This window comes from Aquarana catesbeiana, linkage group LG11 (assembly GCF_042186555.1).
Source record: "Aquarana catesbeiana isolate 2022-GZ linkage group LG11, ASM4218655v1, whole genome shotgun sequence".
Classification (NCBI taxonomy): domain Eukaryota; kingdom Metazoa; phylum Chordata; class Amphibia; order Anura; family Ranidae; genus Aquarana; species Aquarana catesbeiana.
In genome coordinates, this window is record NC_133334.1 from 281519069 (window position 1) to 281539357 (window position 20289).

At 46.5% G+C, this 20289-nt stretch overlaps 2 protein-coding genes across 2 annotated transcripts in view; both read right to left on the reverse strand.

The window, feature by feature from the left end:
• The window catches only part of SPG7 (SPG7 matrix AAA peptidase subunit, paraplegin), a 47419-nt gene extending 37592 nt beyond the window's left edge, over nt 1-9827 (reverse strand). Inside the window, exons 1-4 of the mRNA XM_073605944.1 lie at nt 9602-9827; nt 5597-5699; nt 5418-5507; nt 815-1053 (exon numbers count right to left, since the gene is read on the reverse strand). Coding sequence (XP_073462045.1) covers nt 815-1053; nt 5418-5507; nt 5597-5699; nt 9602-9700 — 531 coding nt within the window. The 5' untranslated portion in view covers nt 9701-9827. The remainder of the gene's footprint in view (nt 1-814; nt 1054-5417; nt 5508-5596; nt 5700-9601) is intronic.
• Nucleotides 1-20289, reverse strand: part of ANKRD11 (ankyrin repeat domain containing 11) — a 128049-nt gene that overhangs the window by 45271 nt on the left and 62489 nt on the right.

The following is a 20289-nucleotide window of genomic DNA, read 5'->3' on the forward strand; positions in this document are numbered from 1 at the left end:
CCCCACGCCAAAATAAAAAAGAGGTTCTGAGTGCCCCCCCAAAATCCATACCAGACCCTTATCCAGGCATGTAGCCTGGCAGGTCAGGAAAAGGGGAAGGGGGGGGTGGGTGGTTTGCTGCGGCGGGCATCTGGCAGCACCTCCTGTGTCCTCCTATCTTCTGAGATCACGGCGGCTTCCGCCGTTCATCTCCTCCCCTCCTCCTAGGCGTCCAATAGGATCGCCTAACCTTTCAGCCAATCAAGAAACCGTTAACCGACCCGCGCTTCCTGATTGGCGCAGAGGTCGATTCAGTGTTAGAAAAGCGAATATTTGCTTTTCTAACACACCTGGGTGGGCTCCGCGCTCAATGCTCTGTGCTTTGAATCCACCCTATTTTGAAGCCTATTAGAGCCTATGGCTCTTTTCAGGTGCTTCAGAAAAAAACACCCCCGCAGCTGTAATTTAGGCGCCCAGCGTCCTGAAAGGGGTCGGACGCATGAACAGGGGGTGGCCGCGGCGGCCGTTGATAGATTCATGCTATGCATGAATCTTTCCATTAACCATATAGGGGGGGGGGGGGGCGGTGCGCCCTTAATGGACGGGCCCCACCCCTGGTCAAAACAGATCCACCCCGTGTGAAAGGGGCCTAAGGGTAGCGCTACACATTTTTGTTTGTTTTTTGTTTGGGGTCTCCACTTACTTTTATAGCATAGATGTCTGCAAGACATAAGATATACCACCGTGCTGTAATGTCATTGATGCTAAAGATTTAATAAGATAAACTAATTTAAAAATATAAAAAAAAAAGGGGGGGGGGTGCAGAAGGACTTACCGTTTGGCCCACCAGCACTGCATCAGTAAACAGATGTACATACACACAGTCCCTCTCCGGGTCAACTTCCACCCGTGCCACCTCACCCTTGGCTAACATTTCATTTACAAAGTCGTTCCAGGAGATTTCTAAAATTTGTCTCATATTAGAAAAGATGTTGAACATTGTAAGCACCACCAGCACCGCAAACAATCGCCGATACAGCATGAGAAGTCCTTGTTCTCTCTTCTTCTTGTCATCTAAGAAACACCAAAGACCGCAGTTAGTGACAAGCACCACATGTGACCAAAGAAAGTTCAGTCCAACGGTAAATGATTCTGGTTGGAATATGAATCCTCTGCTTAACATGAATCTAAATGCAATTTGTTTCCAGTTTAAAATAAAGATGGTGTACTTACCTGCTCTGTGCGATGATACGGCACAGAGATGTCCCCTACCTCCTCATTTGGCTGCCTCCGGGTGCCTCCATACCATGCCGGGTGCTAAAGAAGTCACCTATGCATGCGCACTCCCAAGCCAAGCTATGTGCGTTCATAGACACACACACACAGCGCCAGTAAGCCACACCCCCCACTCCCCCGCCTCCTCACAGAAGTTTGAATGACAGCAACAGGGGGCTATGGCTCCCACTGCCCTCAGTGTCTCCTGTGAAAGTAGCAGGGTGGATAAAAATCAATGATTTTTTTTATCTTTATTACATTTATTTTAATAAAATGCTTTTGGAGTCTAAAATCTAAAAAGATAGTTTTCTATTTAAGATACATTAATAATTTTAGCTTATTCAGCAAGAAATGGAGCTTAGTTATGTAGTATGATGCTGTATATTCTGCAATATTTAAATTTTTGGTAAACTCATTCAATGAATCCAAGCTCTGCAGGCAGAGATAACATGCACTGCATTGATGCATTCACACAATGTCACAGTGACCATGAGATAAAACAAAGTTCAGGAATATTCCTTTATCCCATTGTTTTGCAAATCTATGTACACTGCAAACTGTATGACTGAATCGGTTCTGATATCGCTGTTTTACTAATCTGACAGCTTATTATTCCTAAATAGGAAACCTTCATTTTGTTTGCAAACATTAAAGATTCTAACTACCAGCAAGAATAAGTCCTTACATTTAAAGAGCACCTGTCATTTCTGATCCATCATGGCAGCGCCTGTTAGCGGGCGTCCAATCACCTGCTGCCCCCACGTCCCTCCCCTTGTTGTGTCACCACCGCATCACCAGCCGTCCCATTAAAGTGAATGGGACTGTCAGGGAGTCAGAGGAGGAGCCAACTGCCGGTCAGAGGAGGAGCCAACTGCCGGTCAGAGGAGGAGCCAACTGCCGGTCAGAGGAGGAGCCAACTGCCGGTCAGAGGAGGAGCCAACTGCCAGTCAGAGATGACAGTTGCTCTTTAATACTATGATTTAAATCAAATCCACCCTGGAAAGTAGCAAGTGAGGGGAGCGTCGCTGCAGCGGAGACATCACTGGGGCAGTGACAGGAGCCAGGTAAGTGCTAACGCATGGGGGTGGGTAGGACAGGTGGAAGGGTATTTAACTTAATGCATTAATGTAAAAAAATAAAATAAAAATAAACTTTATAGTCAGCATTTTTCTTCCTCCAAACACGGCGAGTCGAGTTAATGCCAAAGAGCTGAATTTCGGTCTCCTCTGACCACAGCACTTTCTCCCCCAATCCTTCTCTGAATCATTTAGATGTTCATTGGCATGACTGTACATGTGTCTTCTTGAAGAGGGGGACTCGCTGTGTTTGGAGGAAGAAAAATGCTGACAATGACGGTCCCTAAGAACACGGAAGCACAAGAAATTCTTGTACTCATTAATAGAATACAAAGCTTCCTGTGAATGGGACTAAGCAGCGCTCAGAACAACTGATTTTGCTCTGGGAATGGGACAGAAAGTCCCTGCACCACTGCAGCCACATCGCTGTATACTATATTTAACCAGTGTTAATTTTGGCAGCAAATCTCGATTTAGTTTTAGTCTTAGGACTAAAATGGCATTTTAGTTTTAGTCCCAGTTTAATTGTTTTAGTCGTATTTAGTTGACTAAATCTTTAGGACATTTTAGTCAACTAAAACTCATTTTAGTCATCTAATGGGTGTAGTTAAATTGTAATGCATTGTTTGAGCATTTCTCTACAATTTCCAAACTCATTATATACTGCTGGAGTGAAAAATTGAATACTGTATTTATTGGCGTATAACACTCACTTTTTCACCATGAAAATTGGGTGCAAATAGCGTGCGTGTTATACTCCAATACTTCAATTTTCGCTGCCTCAGAGGGGCAGAGAAGGGGGCGGGACGAACGGCGTCAGATTATATACAGTGAGAATCTCCTGTTTACTTGGGGGCCTCTGTAATAGGAAGTCCCATCTTCTGGGCCACCATTGAACCAATGTTCTGTCTAACATAGGAAATTCTCACTGTATGTGATCTGTCGGCGCTCATCCCACCCCCCTCCCTGTCCCCTCTAGGCTGCAGATGGGCATCGATCAGGCTACACTGATGGCAATGGTGAGGCTGCAGATGGGCACTGACCCTTATTTTGCTTCAAAGTTCCTTATTTAAAATTTAAGTTTTTTTCCTGAAACTTCCCTCTGAAAATGAATGTGCGTGTTATACGCCGATAAATACGGTATGTTATTATTTATGTTATTGAGGTATGAACATGCACTACAGACCAGTGTTAATTTTGACGTCAAATTTCAATTTAGTTTTAGTCTTTTGACTAAAATGCCATTTTAGTTTTAGTCCCAATTTAGTCTTTTGACTAAAAAGGCATTTTAGTTTTAGTCGTATTTTAGTCATCTCAGTTGTTTTAGTTTTAGTCGTATTTTAGTAATCTCAGTTGTTTTAGTCGTATTTTAGTCGCCTAAAATGGTATTAAGTTAGTCGACTAAAATGTTTTAGTCGACAAAATTAAACACTGTATGTAGCTCATGCACATACAGTTTACGCTCACATTGGATGCATCTGTTAGTGGAGGTAATATAGTTTGTTTGGACCAGCTTGCATCAAACAAACCATTTTCAAGTAAAAAAAAAAAAGTTAGGTTTTAAAACTATGTACCAAATAAAAACCCGAGTCCTGAAAAAAGAAAATGTAAAAAAATAATCCAACTAGGCAAAGTAGTAACAGTTAAAGTGGGAGTCCGGCGACCAATCTTTTTTTTTTAGGTCATTGAGACACTTTGCTAACCCCAAAATAATACTCATAGTTTGGGTGTAATATTTCCGCCTCTGTCTGTTTTCATACTGAAGAATAACTTATAAAATGTGATGCTGGCTGTTTCCATCTTGGTTGTGGGCATGTGAAGCCTACAAGCATTGATTTCCTGGATGCGGTGAATGTTGTTCATTCACAGCTTGTTCACACGCATGATCATTGTTTCCGCACTGAATCTTGGGAAGCCTGACACTAAGCTCCCAGGAGACAGTGCGGCGCCGGGGAAAGGCAATAAACACGCCCATGGGAGGAGAGACAGGAAGTGCAAGAAAGTACAATATAAGGGTAATTTATTGGTATGCTTGGCGATGTATTGTTATGTAGTGTATTTATGCGCTGTGTCGCAGTACAGATTGGATGTACCCTGTTTAAGTATTTGGTTTTTTTTGTATATTTTCTTGCAAAATAAAGTATACATTTTTCAATCAAAAAATAAGGGTAATTACAGCGATAAAAAAAAAATTTCATGCGGCATTTGAACATCTATGCAATTAACTGAAGGGGGTAAGATTAAAAATTTGAGTGCAACCCCACTTTTTAAAGTGGTTCTAAAGGCCCCCCCCCCCCCCCCCAATCCAGTGATGTTCACGATAGCCTCGGCTGTATGGGGACTCTCCCTCCTCATTGCTATCAATCACACCCAGTGAGCCAATGAGGAGAGAGCACTGGGGGGGGGGGGGGGGGGGGAACGACAACTCATTATGTCTGTTGAGCAGCGGCTCGGAAGCAAGCTCACAGGGGTGCCCGCCAGGGCAGGTGGCTTTCTGTGGGGGGCACTGCTCGAGGGGGGGAGGAGCTAAGAGCACCGGAGGAGGACCTATAAAGAACAGGACCGGGGCTTCTCTGTGCAAAACCACTGCACAGTGCAGGTAAGTATGACATGTCTGTTATTAAAAAAAAAAAAAAAAAAAAAACACAAAGCTTTGGAAATCACTTTAACTACTTCATACTGATGTTGCTAAATGCAGTCTGGATCCCTAATCATCCATTACTTCTGGTCAAGAAAGGATTAATGATAAAGCTAAAGAAGGCCATACGCTGAGCAAATTTTGAGCCCGATGTCCCTGGCTGTAAAGTCGAAGGAGCCGGGTAGAAAATGAAAGGCCGAACAGCTGCAATCAGAGGCAGGTAGAGCGCGGGAATACAACGACCATAGCGGAAGATTCGTCTCATTGATTAGAGCGGACAGAGGAATCTGTAAGATTTGTTTTGCTCAGCCTGCAGGCGACACAAAATAAATCTCTGGGTGTTTATGGTCAGCTTCACAGAAGAAGGGGCTGGGGAAAAGGGGGGGGGTTGTGTGTTCTATGAAAGATCCACCTGTCCATCAAACCAATACAAAGACCTGTCCTCCTACCATCATTTTCTTGTTGATTTCTCCCATTTGAATTTTCTTTTTTGTTTTCTTGTCTTCTTGATTCACTATTCTGAAAATAATGAATTCCCCCTGGAATAAAAAAAAGAGAAAAATGATGTCGCTGTAGATATAACATAGCTCTGCTGTCTGTTCTTTACAACTGTAGAAGAGCCACCAACCTAGCAGTCGCCATAGCTGAGCCGGGTCTCTGATAATATGCTGCTTTACCAAGACGCCTGTTATCTCCTTACAGGTGGGGGTGATCCTCCTGCACAGCAAAGTCTGGAATAGAAATACACAAAGGAAAGAGGTGAGAAAGAATCAACAGCAAAATGTACACCTGAGTGTTAAAGAACAATTCTAGGAAACAAGAACAAGCACAAGAGATGTAATAGAGGCAGTAAACATGTTATGAGATATTCAAGGAGAACAATTGGCAGGAGGGGCTGACCTGTCATTTGGAGAATGCCAATTCCTTGGCTGTTATGCTGACGCCAACTGTAGTAACTGTATATAGTATAATTAAAGTGATAGTAAAAGCTGTTTTTTTTTTTTTTACTTTGGTAAAAAAAAAAAAAAAGAAGAAGAAGAGGTTATATTTGCCTGCTCTGTGCAATGATATTAAACATAAAGGTTACTTACCCTCTCTTTTGGCTATTCCCTGCTGGCGCTGTCACCTTCTCTCTCCTCTGCCTACTCAGCAAACCAAGGAGGCACCCGTGTGCACACAACTCCTGAGCAGGGCTGTGTGCATCCATAGACCCGCACAGTGCCAGAAAGCCATGCTCCCTGCTCCCTCCTCACAGGAGTATGACTGACAGCAGCAGAAGCCTATGACTCAGTTACCCTCGGTGTCTCCAGTAAGACCAGGAAGTGGGTGGAGCTGTTTTGTAGCCATGACAGTGCTACAGCGGTGACAGGAGCCAGGTAAGGATTAAGAGATGGGGGTGGGTAGGACAGGTAGCGGGGCGTTCTTTTACCTATATGTAGAGAATGCATTAAGGTGCAAAAAACTTTGACTTCAGAACTTAAAGCGGACCTTCAACCTCCCAACCACGATCCCGCCATTCCACCCCTCCTCCTGTCTTCTGCAGGAATCCTCTGCTGCTTTTTTATATATATATATATATATATATATATAAAGTCTGCCCCTCCTCCCCATGTATGTCACTCGCCTTAGGCGAATGACGCGCACGCTGCCTGCTGTACCTCTAGGGATATTCACATCACATATCCAAGGAGGCATTTCACTGAGAAAAGAAGAAGGGGGCGGGCCTGTCAGCGCATCATCGGGAGGCGTTCCGACTGAACCTGGAGCAGCTGGCAGCCTAGCGATGATGTCACAGGGAAACATGGCGGTGTGGGACAGAGCGCTGCCAAAAAAAAAGAAGAAGCTTTCAGCTGGACAGTGCTGGACCCGATGGCTGGGTGGTTATCAAACGTTAGCAGGACTTAAAAAACGTCCCTGACCTGCAGCCGCCAATCATAAGGGGCCGACGCGTTCCTGACCTGTAGCCGCCAATAATATAGTGGGGAGGGAAAGTATTTAGACCCCCTTAAATTTTTCACTCTTTGTTATATTGCAGCCATTTGCTAAAATCATTTAAGTTCATTTTTTTCCTCATTAATGTACACACAGCCCCCCATATTGTACACACAGCCCCCCATATTATACACACAGCCCCCCATATTGTACACACAGCACCCCATATTGTACACACAGCACCCCATATTGTACACACAGCACCCCATATTGTACACACAGCCCCCCATATTGTACACACAGCCCCCCATATTGTACACACAGCACCCCATATTGTACACACTGTGCTGTGTGTACAATATGGGGGGCTGTGTGTACAATATGGGGGGTGCTGTGTGTACAATATGGGGTGCTGTGTGTACAATATGGGGGGCTGTGTGTACAATATGGGGGGTGCTGTGTGTACAATATGGGGTGCTGTGTGTACAATATGGGGGGCTGTGTGTACAATATGGGGTGCTGTGTGTACAATATGGGGCGCTGTGTGTACAATATGAGGTGCTGTGTGTACAATATGGGGTGCTGTGTGTACAATATGGGGTGCTGTGTGTACAATATGGGGTGCTGTGTGTACAATATGGGGTGCTGTGTGTACAATATGGGGGGCTGTGTGTACAATATGGGGGGCTGTGTGTACAATATGGGGTGCTGTGTGTACATTAATGAGGAAAAAAATCAACTTAAAATGATTTTAGCAAATGGCTGCAATATAACAAAGAGTGAAAAATGTAAGGGGGTCTGAATACTTTCCGTCCCCACTATATGTGGCGGCTGCATTCCCTGACCTGCAGCCGCCAATCATAAGGGGCCGAGGCATTCCTGACCTGCAGCCACCAAATATACGTGGCTGTTGCATTCCCTGAACCGCAGGCTGCCCTTCATATGCAGCCGCTGCATTCTCTGACCTGCAGCCACCAATCATAAGGGGCCGGGCCGAGGCGTTCCTGACCTTCAATCATAAGGGGCCGGGCCGAGGCGTTCCTGACCTTCAATCATAAGGGGCGAGACGTTCCGGACCTGCGGCCGGCAATCATAAGGGGCTGAGACGTTCCGGACCTGCAGCCGCTAATCATAAGGGGCCGAGGCGTTCCTGACCTGCAATCATAAGGGGCCGAGGCGTTCCTGACCTGTAATCATAAGGGGCCGAGGTGTTCCTTACCTGCAGCCGCTAATCATAAGGGCCCGAGGCGTTCCTGACCTGCAATCATAAGGGGCCGAGGCGTTCCTGACCTGTAATCATAAGGGGCCGAGGCGTTCCTGACCTGCGGCCGCCAATCATAAGGGGCCGAGGCGTTCCTGACCTGTAATCATAAGGGGCCGAGGCGTTCCTGACCTGTAATCATAAGGGGCCGAGGCGTTCCTGACCTGTAATCATAAGGGGCCGAGGCGTTCCTGACCTGTAATCATAAGGGGCTGAGGCGTTCCTGACCTGCGGCCGCCAACCATAAGGGGCCGAGGCGTTCCTGACCTGCAGCCACCAAACATAAGGGGCCGAGGCGTTCCTGACCTGCGGCCACCAATCATAAGGGGCCGAGGCGTTCCTGACCTACAGCCGCCAATCATAAGGGGCCGAGGCGTTCCTGACCTGCAATCATAAGGGGTTGAGGTGTTCCTGACCTGCAATCATAAGGGGTTGAGGTGTTCCTGACCTGCAGCCACCAATCATAAGGGGTCGAGGCGTTCCTGACCTGCAATCATAAGGGGTTAAGGTGTTCCTGACCTGCAGCCACCAATCATAAGGGGCCGAGACGTTCCTGACCTGCAATCATAAGGGGTTGAGGTGTTCCTGACCTGCAGCCACCAATCATAAGGGGTCGAGGCGTTCCTGACCTACAGCCGCCAATCATAAGGGGCCGAGGCGTTCCTGACCTGCAGCCACCAATCATAAGGGGCCGAGGCGTTCCTGACCTGCAGCCGCCAATCATAAGGGGCCGAGGCGTTCCTGACCTGCAGCCACCAATCATAAGGGGCCGAGGCGTTCCTGACCTGCAGCCACCAATCATAAGGGGCCGAGGCGTTCCTGACCTGCGGCCGCCAATCATAAGGGGCCAAGGCGTTCCTGACCTGCAGCCACCAATCATAAGGGGCCGAGGCGTTCCTGACCTGCGGCCGCCAATCATAAGGGGCCGAGGCGTTCCTGACCTGCAATCATAAGGGGTCGAGGTGTTCCTGACCTGCGGCCGCCAATCATAAGGGGCCGAGGTGTTCCTGACCTGCATGTATGCACACCCCTTGTATGTGAGCGGTCGCAGTGCACGCCATGCGTCGGCTGCTTATGATGCACGGTCTGCGGTGACAGCTTCCTAGCGGGTCAGGTGACGATCTGATCAGGCCTGGACTTATCCCTGGCGGCCGCTATTAGAAGGAAGCCGGTGACCCCGTACATTTCTGATAAGGGGGTCACTCTGGCCAATATGACAGATCCTCTATAACAAGTGAATGAATTGCATTCAGCAAAATGAATCTTTGTTGCAAAAAAAAAACGGGTATAAATGGATTTTTGGATGGACTGTCCCTGTAAATGAGAGTTGTCAGCAATGGCAGATGATGTCAGTCCTCCATTGCTGGGCTCCATGTCCTGTCATAATAAACAATAATAATCAGTTTATTCCTTCATTGGGCCCAGTAATCAGCCTCCTACCTGCACCAGGCTGCCCTGTGACCCGCTCCGGGCCAGTAGCCGCCGGATACCCGTCAGGCAGAGGTGGCGCCCCCGCACCGCGAGCAGTAAGGGGCCCATCGCCGGCCGCGCCGATCACTCCAGCCCGAGGCTTCGCTGCGGCCTAGTACAGCAGGCCGCTCCCGTCCACTCCTCCCGTGTGCTGTGTCTGCTCTCCGCCCACAAACACCCAACCAGACTCGTCCTCCATCCAATGAGGGCCGGGGCTGTGACCCTGGACGTGACTTTGTATAATACTTGTATTGTATAATACTTCACAACACCCTCCAGTCACACAGCAAGGTGGAGCAGCATGTTGTCAGTGAAGGCTTCACTCATAACATTGATTATATTGCAGCTTACCAATTCCTAGATGTGGCTGCATTCGTTTTCCTTACTAGATTTTCTCTCTTTTATTTTTACCTGATGATCCAGCCAGCAAGTCTGCTGTTTTCCTCTAGAAAAAGCAGTCCTGCAGATGTATCAGTTAGAGTGGTGAGACAAACCATTTCCCACTAACAGAGGTGCTTACAATCATCAGCTTTTATTTATTGATGTAAAACCTTTATCCCAAAAGGAACAAAACTGTAACTGATTATGAAGTGTGAGCTGGAGTTTGAATTCAGTTTGTTGGTGTATCTAAATCTGCCAGTCCATCTAATACTCCCCTCCCCCCAGACTGACAATGCTGCTGTCCAAAGGTGTCCCCTGTGCTCCTTCCTCCAGAGTGGGGGCGCTCGAATACAGGAGGTGTGTACTGGCCGGATCACCAGATGAAAACAGAGGGGGAAAGACATAAAAAAGAATCTAATGATTGGTAACATGTATGACATTTCTGGTTTGGGCCTTCATGTGTCTTTTCTTCATATTCTGTGGACAGGTCTGACCCCCGGCAGATGTTTATGGTTTGGGTAGAATGGAGAAGAGTTCCCATGTCTGTCAGGTTTTGTGACCTTTGATATTACGCACCGGAGCGCAACGAAAGAGACGCGCCATTTTATGGAATGCAGCGCACCACAACGCACACCAAAGTCACCATACTTACCTTCTCTCTAATGGTCCAACATCTATGAGGGGTCCCTTCCCGATATGAGACCGTCTTTGGCTGTCTTGATTGTCCAGATTTCCTGCACTCCAGACATGCTATTTTATGCAATGCGGCGCATCACAACGCATGTACATCGGGTACCATTACTGCCGAACTAAAGTAATGTTTATCCCCTCTCTATAGGTCCAGTGACTGCAAGGGGCCCCTCGCTGGCACCAACGTCTTTTTCCTGGCTTCTTCCTAGTGCTGGTCTTTGGCTGTAATTCCTGTGCAAAGGACTCATCCTGGCACCCCGGGGCCGTGCCGGTGATGTAACCTGAGTCATTCTACTTACATCCTCTCCAACAGTCTGATATCAAAGAGTGCTCCCTTACCAGCATGTCTGCAGTCTCTGACCATCTCTTGTATTATGTCTGCAGTCTCTGACCATCTCTTGTATTATGTCTGCAGTCTCTGACCATCTCTTGTATCATGTCTGCAGTCTCTGACCATCTCTTGTATCATCTCTGCAGTCTCTGATCATCTCTTGTATCCTGTCTGCAGTCTCTGACCATCTCTTGTATCATGTCTGCAGTCTCTGACCATCTCTTGTATCATGTCTGCAGTCTCTGATCATCTCTTGTATCATGTCTGCAGTCTCTGACCATCTCTTGTATCATGTCTGCAGTCTCTGACCATCTCTTGTATTATGTCTGCAGTCTCTGACCATCTCTTGTATCATGTCTGCAGTCTCTGACCATCTCCTGTACTATGTCTGCAGTCTCTGATCATCTCTTGTATCATGTCTGCAGTCTCTGACCATCTCTTGTATTATGTCTGCAGTCTCTGACCATCCCTTGTATCATGTCTGCAGTCTCTGATCATCTCCTGTATCATGTCTGCGGTCTCTGATCATCTCCTGTATCATGTCTGCAGTCTCTGATCATCTCCTGTATCATGTCTGCAGTCTCTGATCATCTCCTGTATCATGTCTGCGGTCTCTGATCATCTCCTGTATCATGTCTGCAGTCTCTGACAATCTCCTGTATCATGTCTGCAGTCTCTGATCATCTCTTGTATCATGTCTGCAGTCTCTGACCATCTTCTGTATCGTGTCTGCAGTCTCTGACCATCTCTTGTATCATGTCTGCAGTCTCTGACCATCTCCTGTATCATGTCTGCAGTCTCTGACCATCTCCTGTATCATGTCTGCAGTCTCTGACCATCTCTTGTATCGTGTCTGCAGTCTCTGACCATCTCTTGTATCGTGTCTGCAGTCTCTGATCATCTCTTGTATCGTGTCTGCAGTCTCTGACCATCTCTTGTATCGTGTCTGCAGTCTCTGACCATCTCCTATATCATGTCTGCAGTCTCTGACCATCTCTTGTATCGTGTCTGCAGTCTCTGACCATCTCTTGTATCGTGTCTGCAGTCTCTGACCATCTCTTGTATCGTGTCTGCAGTCTCTGACCATCTCTTGTATCGTGTCTGCAGTCTCTGACCATCTCTTGTATCGTGTCTGCAGTTTCTGACCATCTCTTGTATCGTGTCTGCAGTCTCTGACCATCTCCTGTATCATGTCTGCAGTCTCTGATCATCTCCTGTATCATGTCTGCAGTCTCTGACCATCTCCTGTACCATGTCTGCAGTCTCTGACCATCTCCTGTATTATGTCTGCAGTCTCTGACCATCTCTTGTATCATGTCTGCAGTCTCTGACCATCTCCTGTATCATGTCTGCAGTCTCTGATCATCTCCTGTATCATGTCTGCAGTCTCTGACCATCTCTTGTATCATGTCTGCAGTCTCTGACCATCTCTTGTATCATGTCTGCAGTCTCTGACCATCTCTTGTATCATGTCTGCAGTCTCTGACCATCTCTTGTATCGTGTCTGCAGTCTCTGACCATCTCCTGTATCATGTCTGCAGTCTCTGATCATCTCTTGTATCATGTCTGCAGTCTCTGACCATCTCCTGTATCATGTCTGCAGTCTCTGATCATCTCTTGTATCATGTCTGCAGTCTCAGACTACCTTTTGTAACATGTGTATAGAAGTACTCGGGGTATACAAGTGTATAGCCACATACAGCCTTGACTTCTATAGGCTCTTTGTGTGAATAGAAGACTCGCAGAACAGTGACTCAGAACCAAGCCTGCTTGGGTGCCCTATTGCAAGCTGCTTGCACCGGGGGCAAGAGGGAGGGTCCAGGAGCACCGGCAGGGGACCCGAGAAGAGGAGGATCGGGGCTGCGGTGGTAAATGGTTTATCCTGTAAACTGATACAGTCTGCTGGAGTGCTTTATTTTTTATTTTATTTTTTTTAAAACAGACTTACTGGCTGGATCACTAGACAAAAAGAAAAAAAAAAAGAAAACTAATGCAGCCATATTTTCTAAGAATTGGTAAGCGGCAATATAACAAGGCTGGGTTCACACCATCGCCGCATGCGGCTCCCAGCAGGGGGTCCAGGGCATCCTGGTTCGGTGTGTCAGGTCCGATTTCAGCCCGAATTTTTGGCTGAATTCGGACCTGAAACGGACCAAAAGACGCACCGGACCCCTGTGCAAATTCGCACCGGAGCCGCATCGGAGATATGTGAACCGGCTCCATAGAGAGGCGGTCAAAATCTCTTGCTATTGCGAATTGGATGCATCCAAATCGCAGTGGTGTGAACCCGGCCTCAATGTTTGCTTAGCGGATAATGTACTATCAGGATGCTTCTTGGATAGATTTGAACGGAATTCTCCCAGCAAATGTCATGTAATACATTGGGGGAGATTTACTAAAACTGGGAATCTGGTGCAGCTGTGCACGGGAACCAATCAGCTTCTAACTTCAGCTTGTTCAATTAGGCCCCCTGTTCACACCAGTGCGACATGCGACTTACAAATCGCACCTGAAGTGGCCTCTAATGTCTTTCTATGGTACCGTCTTCGGCCTGGTTCACACCTATGCATTTTTTTTTAGTGCATTTTCCGATTTGCAGAAACGCACTACAGTCCATGTAACACGGTTCCTACGGGTCATGTTCACATCTGTGCGTTTTATTGGAAAGAGCCAAACAAAGATTTGGGGGGCACACCCTAAAAAATACATAAGAGATGGTGCAGCCATAAGACCGTACAGACAGAAAAAAAAAAAAAAACAGATTCCAGCGCACACATAGAAAAATGACATTTATCCTGCAAGGCTACTTAAAAACACCTGAAAATATTCATAAAATACGGGGGGGGGGTTTGGTCATATAGTGCTAAGTACCCTGAATTTGTCTAGTGTCTGGATTCTGACCAAATCCCTTTGGGCTGGAGCACCCCCCCTCCCCCCTATCATTGCCTCTTATTAGTGTCCACCTGTGTTATAGGCGGAGTCCTTGTAATTCTCCCATATAGAGGAGTGTATGTCTCAGAGTTTGGGATCGTCCAGTCTAGGGATAGCGGGGGGCACACGGATTCGGGGTACGGCGTCGCAGTAAGTGGGCTTATCACTATATGACCAAACCCCCGTATTTTATGAATATGTTCAGGTGTTTTTAACTAGCCTTGCAGGATAAATGTCATTTTTTGTTTGTGCTGTAATTTTTTTTTTAAATTATAATTTATTTCGGCTACTTTCACACTGAGGTGTGTGAGTGCCGGCGGTACAGCGGCGCTAAATATAGCGCCGCTTTACCGTTGTTTTAGCAGCGCGGTTTTAACCCCCGCTAGCGGACGAAAAAGGGTTAAAACCGCCTGCAAAGCGCTGCTGCAGCAGCGCTTTGCGGGTGGGTTTGCAGCACTGCCCCATTGTTTTCAATGGGAAGGGGCACTTTAGGAGCAGTAAATACACCGCTCCTAATGCGCTCCAACGAAGCGGCTTGCAGGACTTTTATGACCGCCCTGCAAGCGCACCGCTCCAGTGTGACAGCCCTCGGGGTTTCATACTGGAGTGCATTGAACAGCTCTTTTGGGGCGCTTTGCAGGTGCTATTGTTAGCACTTAAGCGCCTCAGTGTGAAAGGAGCCTTATGGAAAGAGCCAGGGACTTTTTTTTTCTGGTTTTTGGTCCCATAGACTTCAATGGATTTAAAAGAAGAAAAAAAAAAAAAAAAAATGCGTATTGGAAAAAACACAATGTACCTGGAGTATGCAAACCACCACCTGCATAGGTGTGAACCAGGCCTATGAATTCGTGTGATTTGAAAGAGTTCCCACGCTATTTTGCGTGCTTTCACATGCGACTTGCACTGTGTATGAAACGACACGGATGTCGGCAAGCTGCAGATGAAATCTCACTCTCCTGCGGCTTTGAAATCGCGTTGAAGTAGCACGATTTCAAAGCCACGCTCAGTGGGAACCAGGTGGGGGGCCTAAAACCTGGAAGCTGATTGGTTTCTGTGCACAGTTGCACCAGATTTTGCACTCTTCTGTTTTTAGTAAATCCCCCCCGCCCTCGTGGGACGGATCCTTCCAGAAAATGCGGGGTGAATCTTTGCCGAGTCTTATTTGTAAGTATTTACCCATATTTTTTTTTTTTTTTTCCCCCACTAAACGTGTTTCACCGGTGAATAAATACATTTGTTTTGCTGTGTGGGGAAGTAGTTCTCCATACTGAAGACAGGGGGGGCTGTTGAACAAATAATAGAACTTTACGACCAATGAATTGGGTCACATCCGGTTTCATCACAATGCAAACACCGGAAATAAAATAACGCTTTGGTGAAAGTACAGTTAAAAAGGGGGGGGGGGGGGGGGGGAGTGATGTCATCAAAGATAACAGGTGGCTTTTCTTTATAACAGGAGCTTCTTTTCCTTGTCATCCAGATTGGTGCTCTGTTATGTCGTGTTTGTTTTCTTGTTAATGATCTAATTAGGTTCTGCCTTTTATAAAAAAAAAAGTTAATTTTATAGGTTATTAAAGCGGAGGTCCACCCTAAAAAACATTTTATACATTAAAATTTTCTTTGAAATTAAAAAAAAAAATAGAAGAAAAATATTTTTTTTTTTTTTTTTTTTTTTACTTAACCACTTGACCACCGGGCACTTAAACCCCCTTCCTAACCAGACCAATTTTCAGCTTTCGGGGCTCTCAGACTTTGACAATTACTCAGTCGTGCAACACTGTACCCATTCGAAATGTTTGTGGTTTTTTTTTTTTTTTTTTTTTCACACAAATAGCGCTTTCTTTTAGTGGTATTTAATCACCGCTGGGTTTTTAATTTTTTGCGCTATAAATCAAAAAAGACTGAAAATTCGGTTATTTGACGGAGCGATCACATGGGAAACGGCTGCTATCAGTGGCCATGTTCCCGGGGGTGCGATTCTGTGAGGATGTCCATAGACGCCCACCCAGAATAAGGCGACCGCGCTGTAGCCTTCTTTCGGCTATGGCCCGGTCAGCATGTGGTTAACAGAAACCCCTGTTGCTGGACAGTCTTCCTAATCTGCCTCTTCCTAGTCCGCAGAGCTGTTCCATCACTTCCTCCTCTTCGGCGAGCTCCCTCCGCTGTCTTCTGGGACCTGTGTGTGTCCCAGAAGACGACAGAGCCATTCACAAAGCGCTGCGTGACTCGCGCATGCGCAGTAGGAAATGCGCAGTGGAGCCGCAAGGCTCCACTGCTGGTTTCCCTTAGTTGCAATGGCAGCGCCGGCACCCAATCCGATGGACGGCTTGGCCTCGGGGGGCCGACATCGCGGGCTGGCTGGACAGGTAAGTGTCCTTATTAAAATTCAGCAGCTACAGTGTTTGTAGTTGCTGACTTAAAAAAAACAAAAAAAAAAGGGTGGAACACCACTTTGACCACTTAAAGACCGGGCCTATTTTTTACACTTGGTGTTCACAAGTTAAAATCGGGGGGGTTTTTTTTGCTAGAAAATTACTTAGAATCCCCAAAAATTATATATATATTTTTTTTCAGACACCCTAGAGGATAAAATGGCGGTCGTTGCAATACTTTGTCACACTGTATTTGCGCAGCAGTCTTACAAACGCAGTTTTTTTTTGTTTTGTTTTTTTGGGGGGGGGGGGAAATACTTTTTGAATTAAAAATAAGACAACAGTAAAGTTAGCCCAACTTTTTTTAGATTTGTGAAAGATGAAGTTACACCGAGTAAATTGATACCCAACATGTCACGCTTCAAAATTGCGCACGCTCGTGGAATGGTGACAAACTTTGACCCTTAAATCTCCATAGGCGACCTTTAAAAAATGTCTACAGGTTACCAGTTTTGAGTTGCAGAGGAGGTCTTTTACTAGAATTATTGCACTTGCTCTAACGAGGTGATACTTCACATGTGTGGTCTGCACGCCGTTTTCATATATGGGCGCAACTTGCGTATGCGTTCACTCCTGTGTGTGAGCACGGCGGGGGCAGGGCACTCCAACTTTTTTTATTTTTTTTTATTTTAAAAAGGGATAGTGAAGAAAAAAAAAAATATAATCACTTTTATTCCTATTTACAAGGAATGTAAACATCCCTTGTAATAGAAACAAAAAAGCATGACAGGACCTCTTTAATGTGATATCTGGGGTCAAAAAGACCTCAGATCCCACATTTACACTTAAAGTGGTTGTAAACCCTGGTAAAAACAACCCTGCAAGACAAAGGCATAATGAGCTAGTATGCATAGCATACTAGCTCATTATGAATCACTTACCCGAGAACGAAGCCCCCTGCAGCCGTCCTCGTCTCCGCCTCTGGCCGGTGACATCTCTCCCGGGAGTTTCTTCCGACCAATTTTATTCTCTAGGGCCATTCTCTTCTGACGCTGTGATTGGCAAGGAGCCATGATGACGTCACTCCGACGCATGCGTGCGGGAGCCGCCGGTAACGGCACACAGACTGAAGCAACGGCACTTACACGCTGTTGCTTCCGTCTGCCCCGGTGCGCATGTCCCGATGTCATCGGCACATACAGGGGATATCTCCTAAACTGTGCAGGTTTAGGAGATATCCGGGGTAGCTACAGGTAAGACTTATAGGCCTACCTGTAGCCTAAAGTTGTTGTAAAGGGGTTTACAACCACTTTAAATGCAAAAAAAAAAAAAAATCTTCCCTTTAAGACCATTGGGCGGAAGTGACATTTGAGGTTGTTTCCGCCATCCAGGAAACGGAGGAAACTGAAGCCGCCGCGATGCCCGTGGAGATCAGGGGAAGGGAAAGCTGCTGGTGAAGCCCTGGAGAAGCGCTGACCACCATAGATTGGGCAAGTGCACCAGACCTGAGCGATCAGGGGGGTGGAGGTGGTGTTTGATGACCCCCCCCAAAATATATTCCATCAGCCACCACTGCTTAGGAGCGCATGCTGGTGACAACTACTGTGATTAATAATCAGAAAATAAAGTGTATGAACAGGGAAGACACACGGCTGATAGACTTCTGACAGGTCACAAGAGGGAACACACAGCTGACACTCCTGTGATGCGGATCTTGTGATGTTTTGTATGTAAAAGTGTCAATTCTTCCGGCATAAAAAAAAAAAAAAAAAAAAAAAACTTGCCTTGCTGGATGCTGAACCTGTCCCCCATTGAATCTAACACTGAGAATCGAGCGATTAAACACTGCTGATCACTCAGCTCTCAGAGCTCTGAGAGCAGAGAGCTGGTGACTGTCAGTGTCTTTTTTTTTTTTTTCCTGCAGTGGTGCAAAAAACCTAAACTGAGAAAACCTGTAAGTGAACAAAAAACAGCAATTTGAAACACAAAAAAAAAAATAAAAAGCACTTACGGGTGTGCTTTTAGTCCAGTCCAGGGCCTCTACCCTGATCCCCTGGGGTGGGGGGGGGGGGGGGGAGGCTCCTGACGGGGACAAAGGACAAAGGTTTACAGTGGTCTACCTAGCCGGAAGGCCTGGAAGACCCCGTTCTTCTAGGTCAGCAGAATCTGCCCATCGAATACTTGGTTGAGGGGCTCTCCCAAAGAGACACCCCCCCCCCCGAGGCAGGGCTGAGACAAGGGGTGGGCAGGAGAGTCGGCTGCCCTGGGCACTGTGGTATCATGTGAGGTGGGGGGCACCACAGAGGTTGGGGGGGGGGGGGGGGTGGCAGGGATAAGAATCGTTCTAGGAGGGGAAATTTGGGGAGGTGTGCTAGGAGTAGTAATTTGAGGCAACGAAAAATGCCAAGGGAGTGTATACTTTTGCAAGGCACTGTAGATATCAGTGAGGAGAACTGAGAGCTGATTGGAGGGAAGGGATACAGCTCCTTTCACAGAGCTGAGGCTTTCAATCACTGGCTGTGTGCGGAGGCTCCCTCCCCTGTCACCTTTTTTTTTTATCTCTTGGTGTCAGAAAAACCTGTCAGAAGTGACTGATGCTGATAGCAGAGGAAGGAGGCAGCAGACAGAAATGACACTTAGTGCTCTGGACTGAGACAAGTACACACTAATGCACCGTGCGCACAATAGGATTTTCCTAAGGAAAATGTGTGATGGGACTTTGTTGTCGGAATTTCCATCACACATTTTCCATAGGAATTTCCGTCGCACAAAATTTGAGAGCTGGTTCAAATCCGTTGTCAGAAATTCCGATCGTTTGTACACAATTCCGACGCACAAAGTTCCACGCATGCTTAGAATCCAGCAGAAGAGCTGCACTGGCTATTGAACTTCATTTTTCTCGGCTCGTCGTACGTGTTGTACGTCTCAAGTTAAAGCCAACATCCATGGGGGGGGGGGGGGTGGGACGTGGATTTTGTTGTCGGAATGTCCGATCGTGCGTACGAGGGATATGCTTTGTTCAGATTTCGTGTGTGAGGTTTGCAACCACTTTAACCGCTTCCGGACCCCCCATCGCATATATACTGCGGCATGGCTGTGCAAAATCACGTATACCTGTAAGTGATTTTGTACATGCGGTGTAGGGGAGCGCATGCGTGCCGCCGCTCCCGCTGTAATTGGACACAGCGGGAGCCAATCGGCGACCCGCCGATCGTTCAGTGGAGTGATGGAGCAGCGATGTGCCGATTGTAAACAAGGCAAACTGCTGATCTGTCGGGGAGCAAAAAGGGAGATCTCGCGTTTCCCCTAAGCTGAATCGCAGATCTTTCTCCAGTGTATCCCTCCCCCACACTGTTGGTAAACACCTCCCAGGGACGCACTTAACCCTTTGATCGCCCCTAATGTTAACCCCTTCCCCTGCCAGTGTCATTTTTATAGTGATAGTGCATTTTTTTTTTTTTTTTAGCACTGATCACTATATTGGAGTCCCTGGACCCCAAAAAGTGTCACTTAGTGTCCAATTTATCTGCCGCAATGTCACAGTCCCACTAAAAATCACTGACAATATTTATGTGTATATAGGTCATCATTTTATAAGCATATATAGGTCATTAGTGTGTGTATATATAGGTGTATATAGGTCATTATAAGCATATATAGGTCATAAGTATATATTTGTGTATATAGGTCATAAGTGTGTATATATAGGTCATCATTATAAGCATATATAGGTCATAAGTATATATTTTTGTATATAGGTCATAAGTGTGTATATATTTATGTAGCTAGGTCATTATGAAAAGTATTGTATATATTTATATAAGTCATCAGTATGTATACCGTGTTTGTATACAGGTGAGAGGGGGAGGACAATCAGGTCACGTGCTCCTTCCTGGGGAAATTCTTCTCTTTTTATTACAATGTATCTTTTCAGGGAGAGGAAGGGGCGGGGC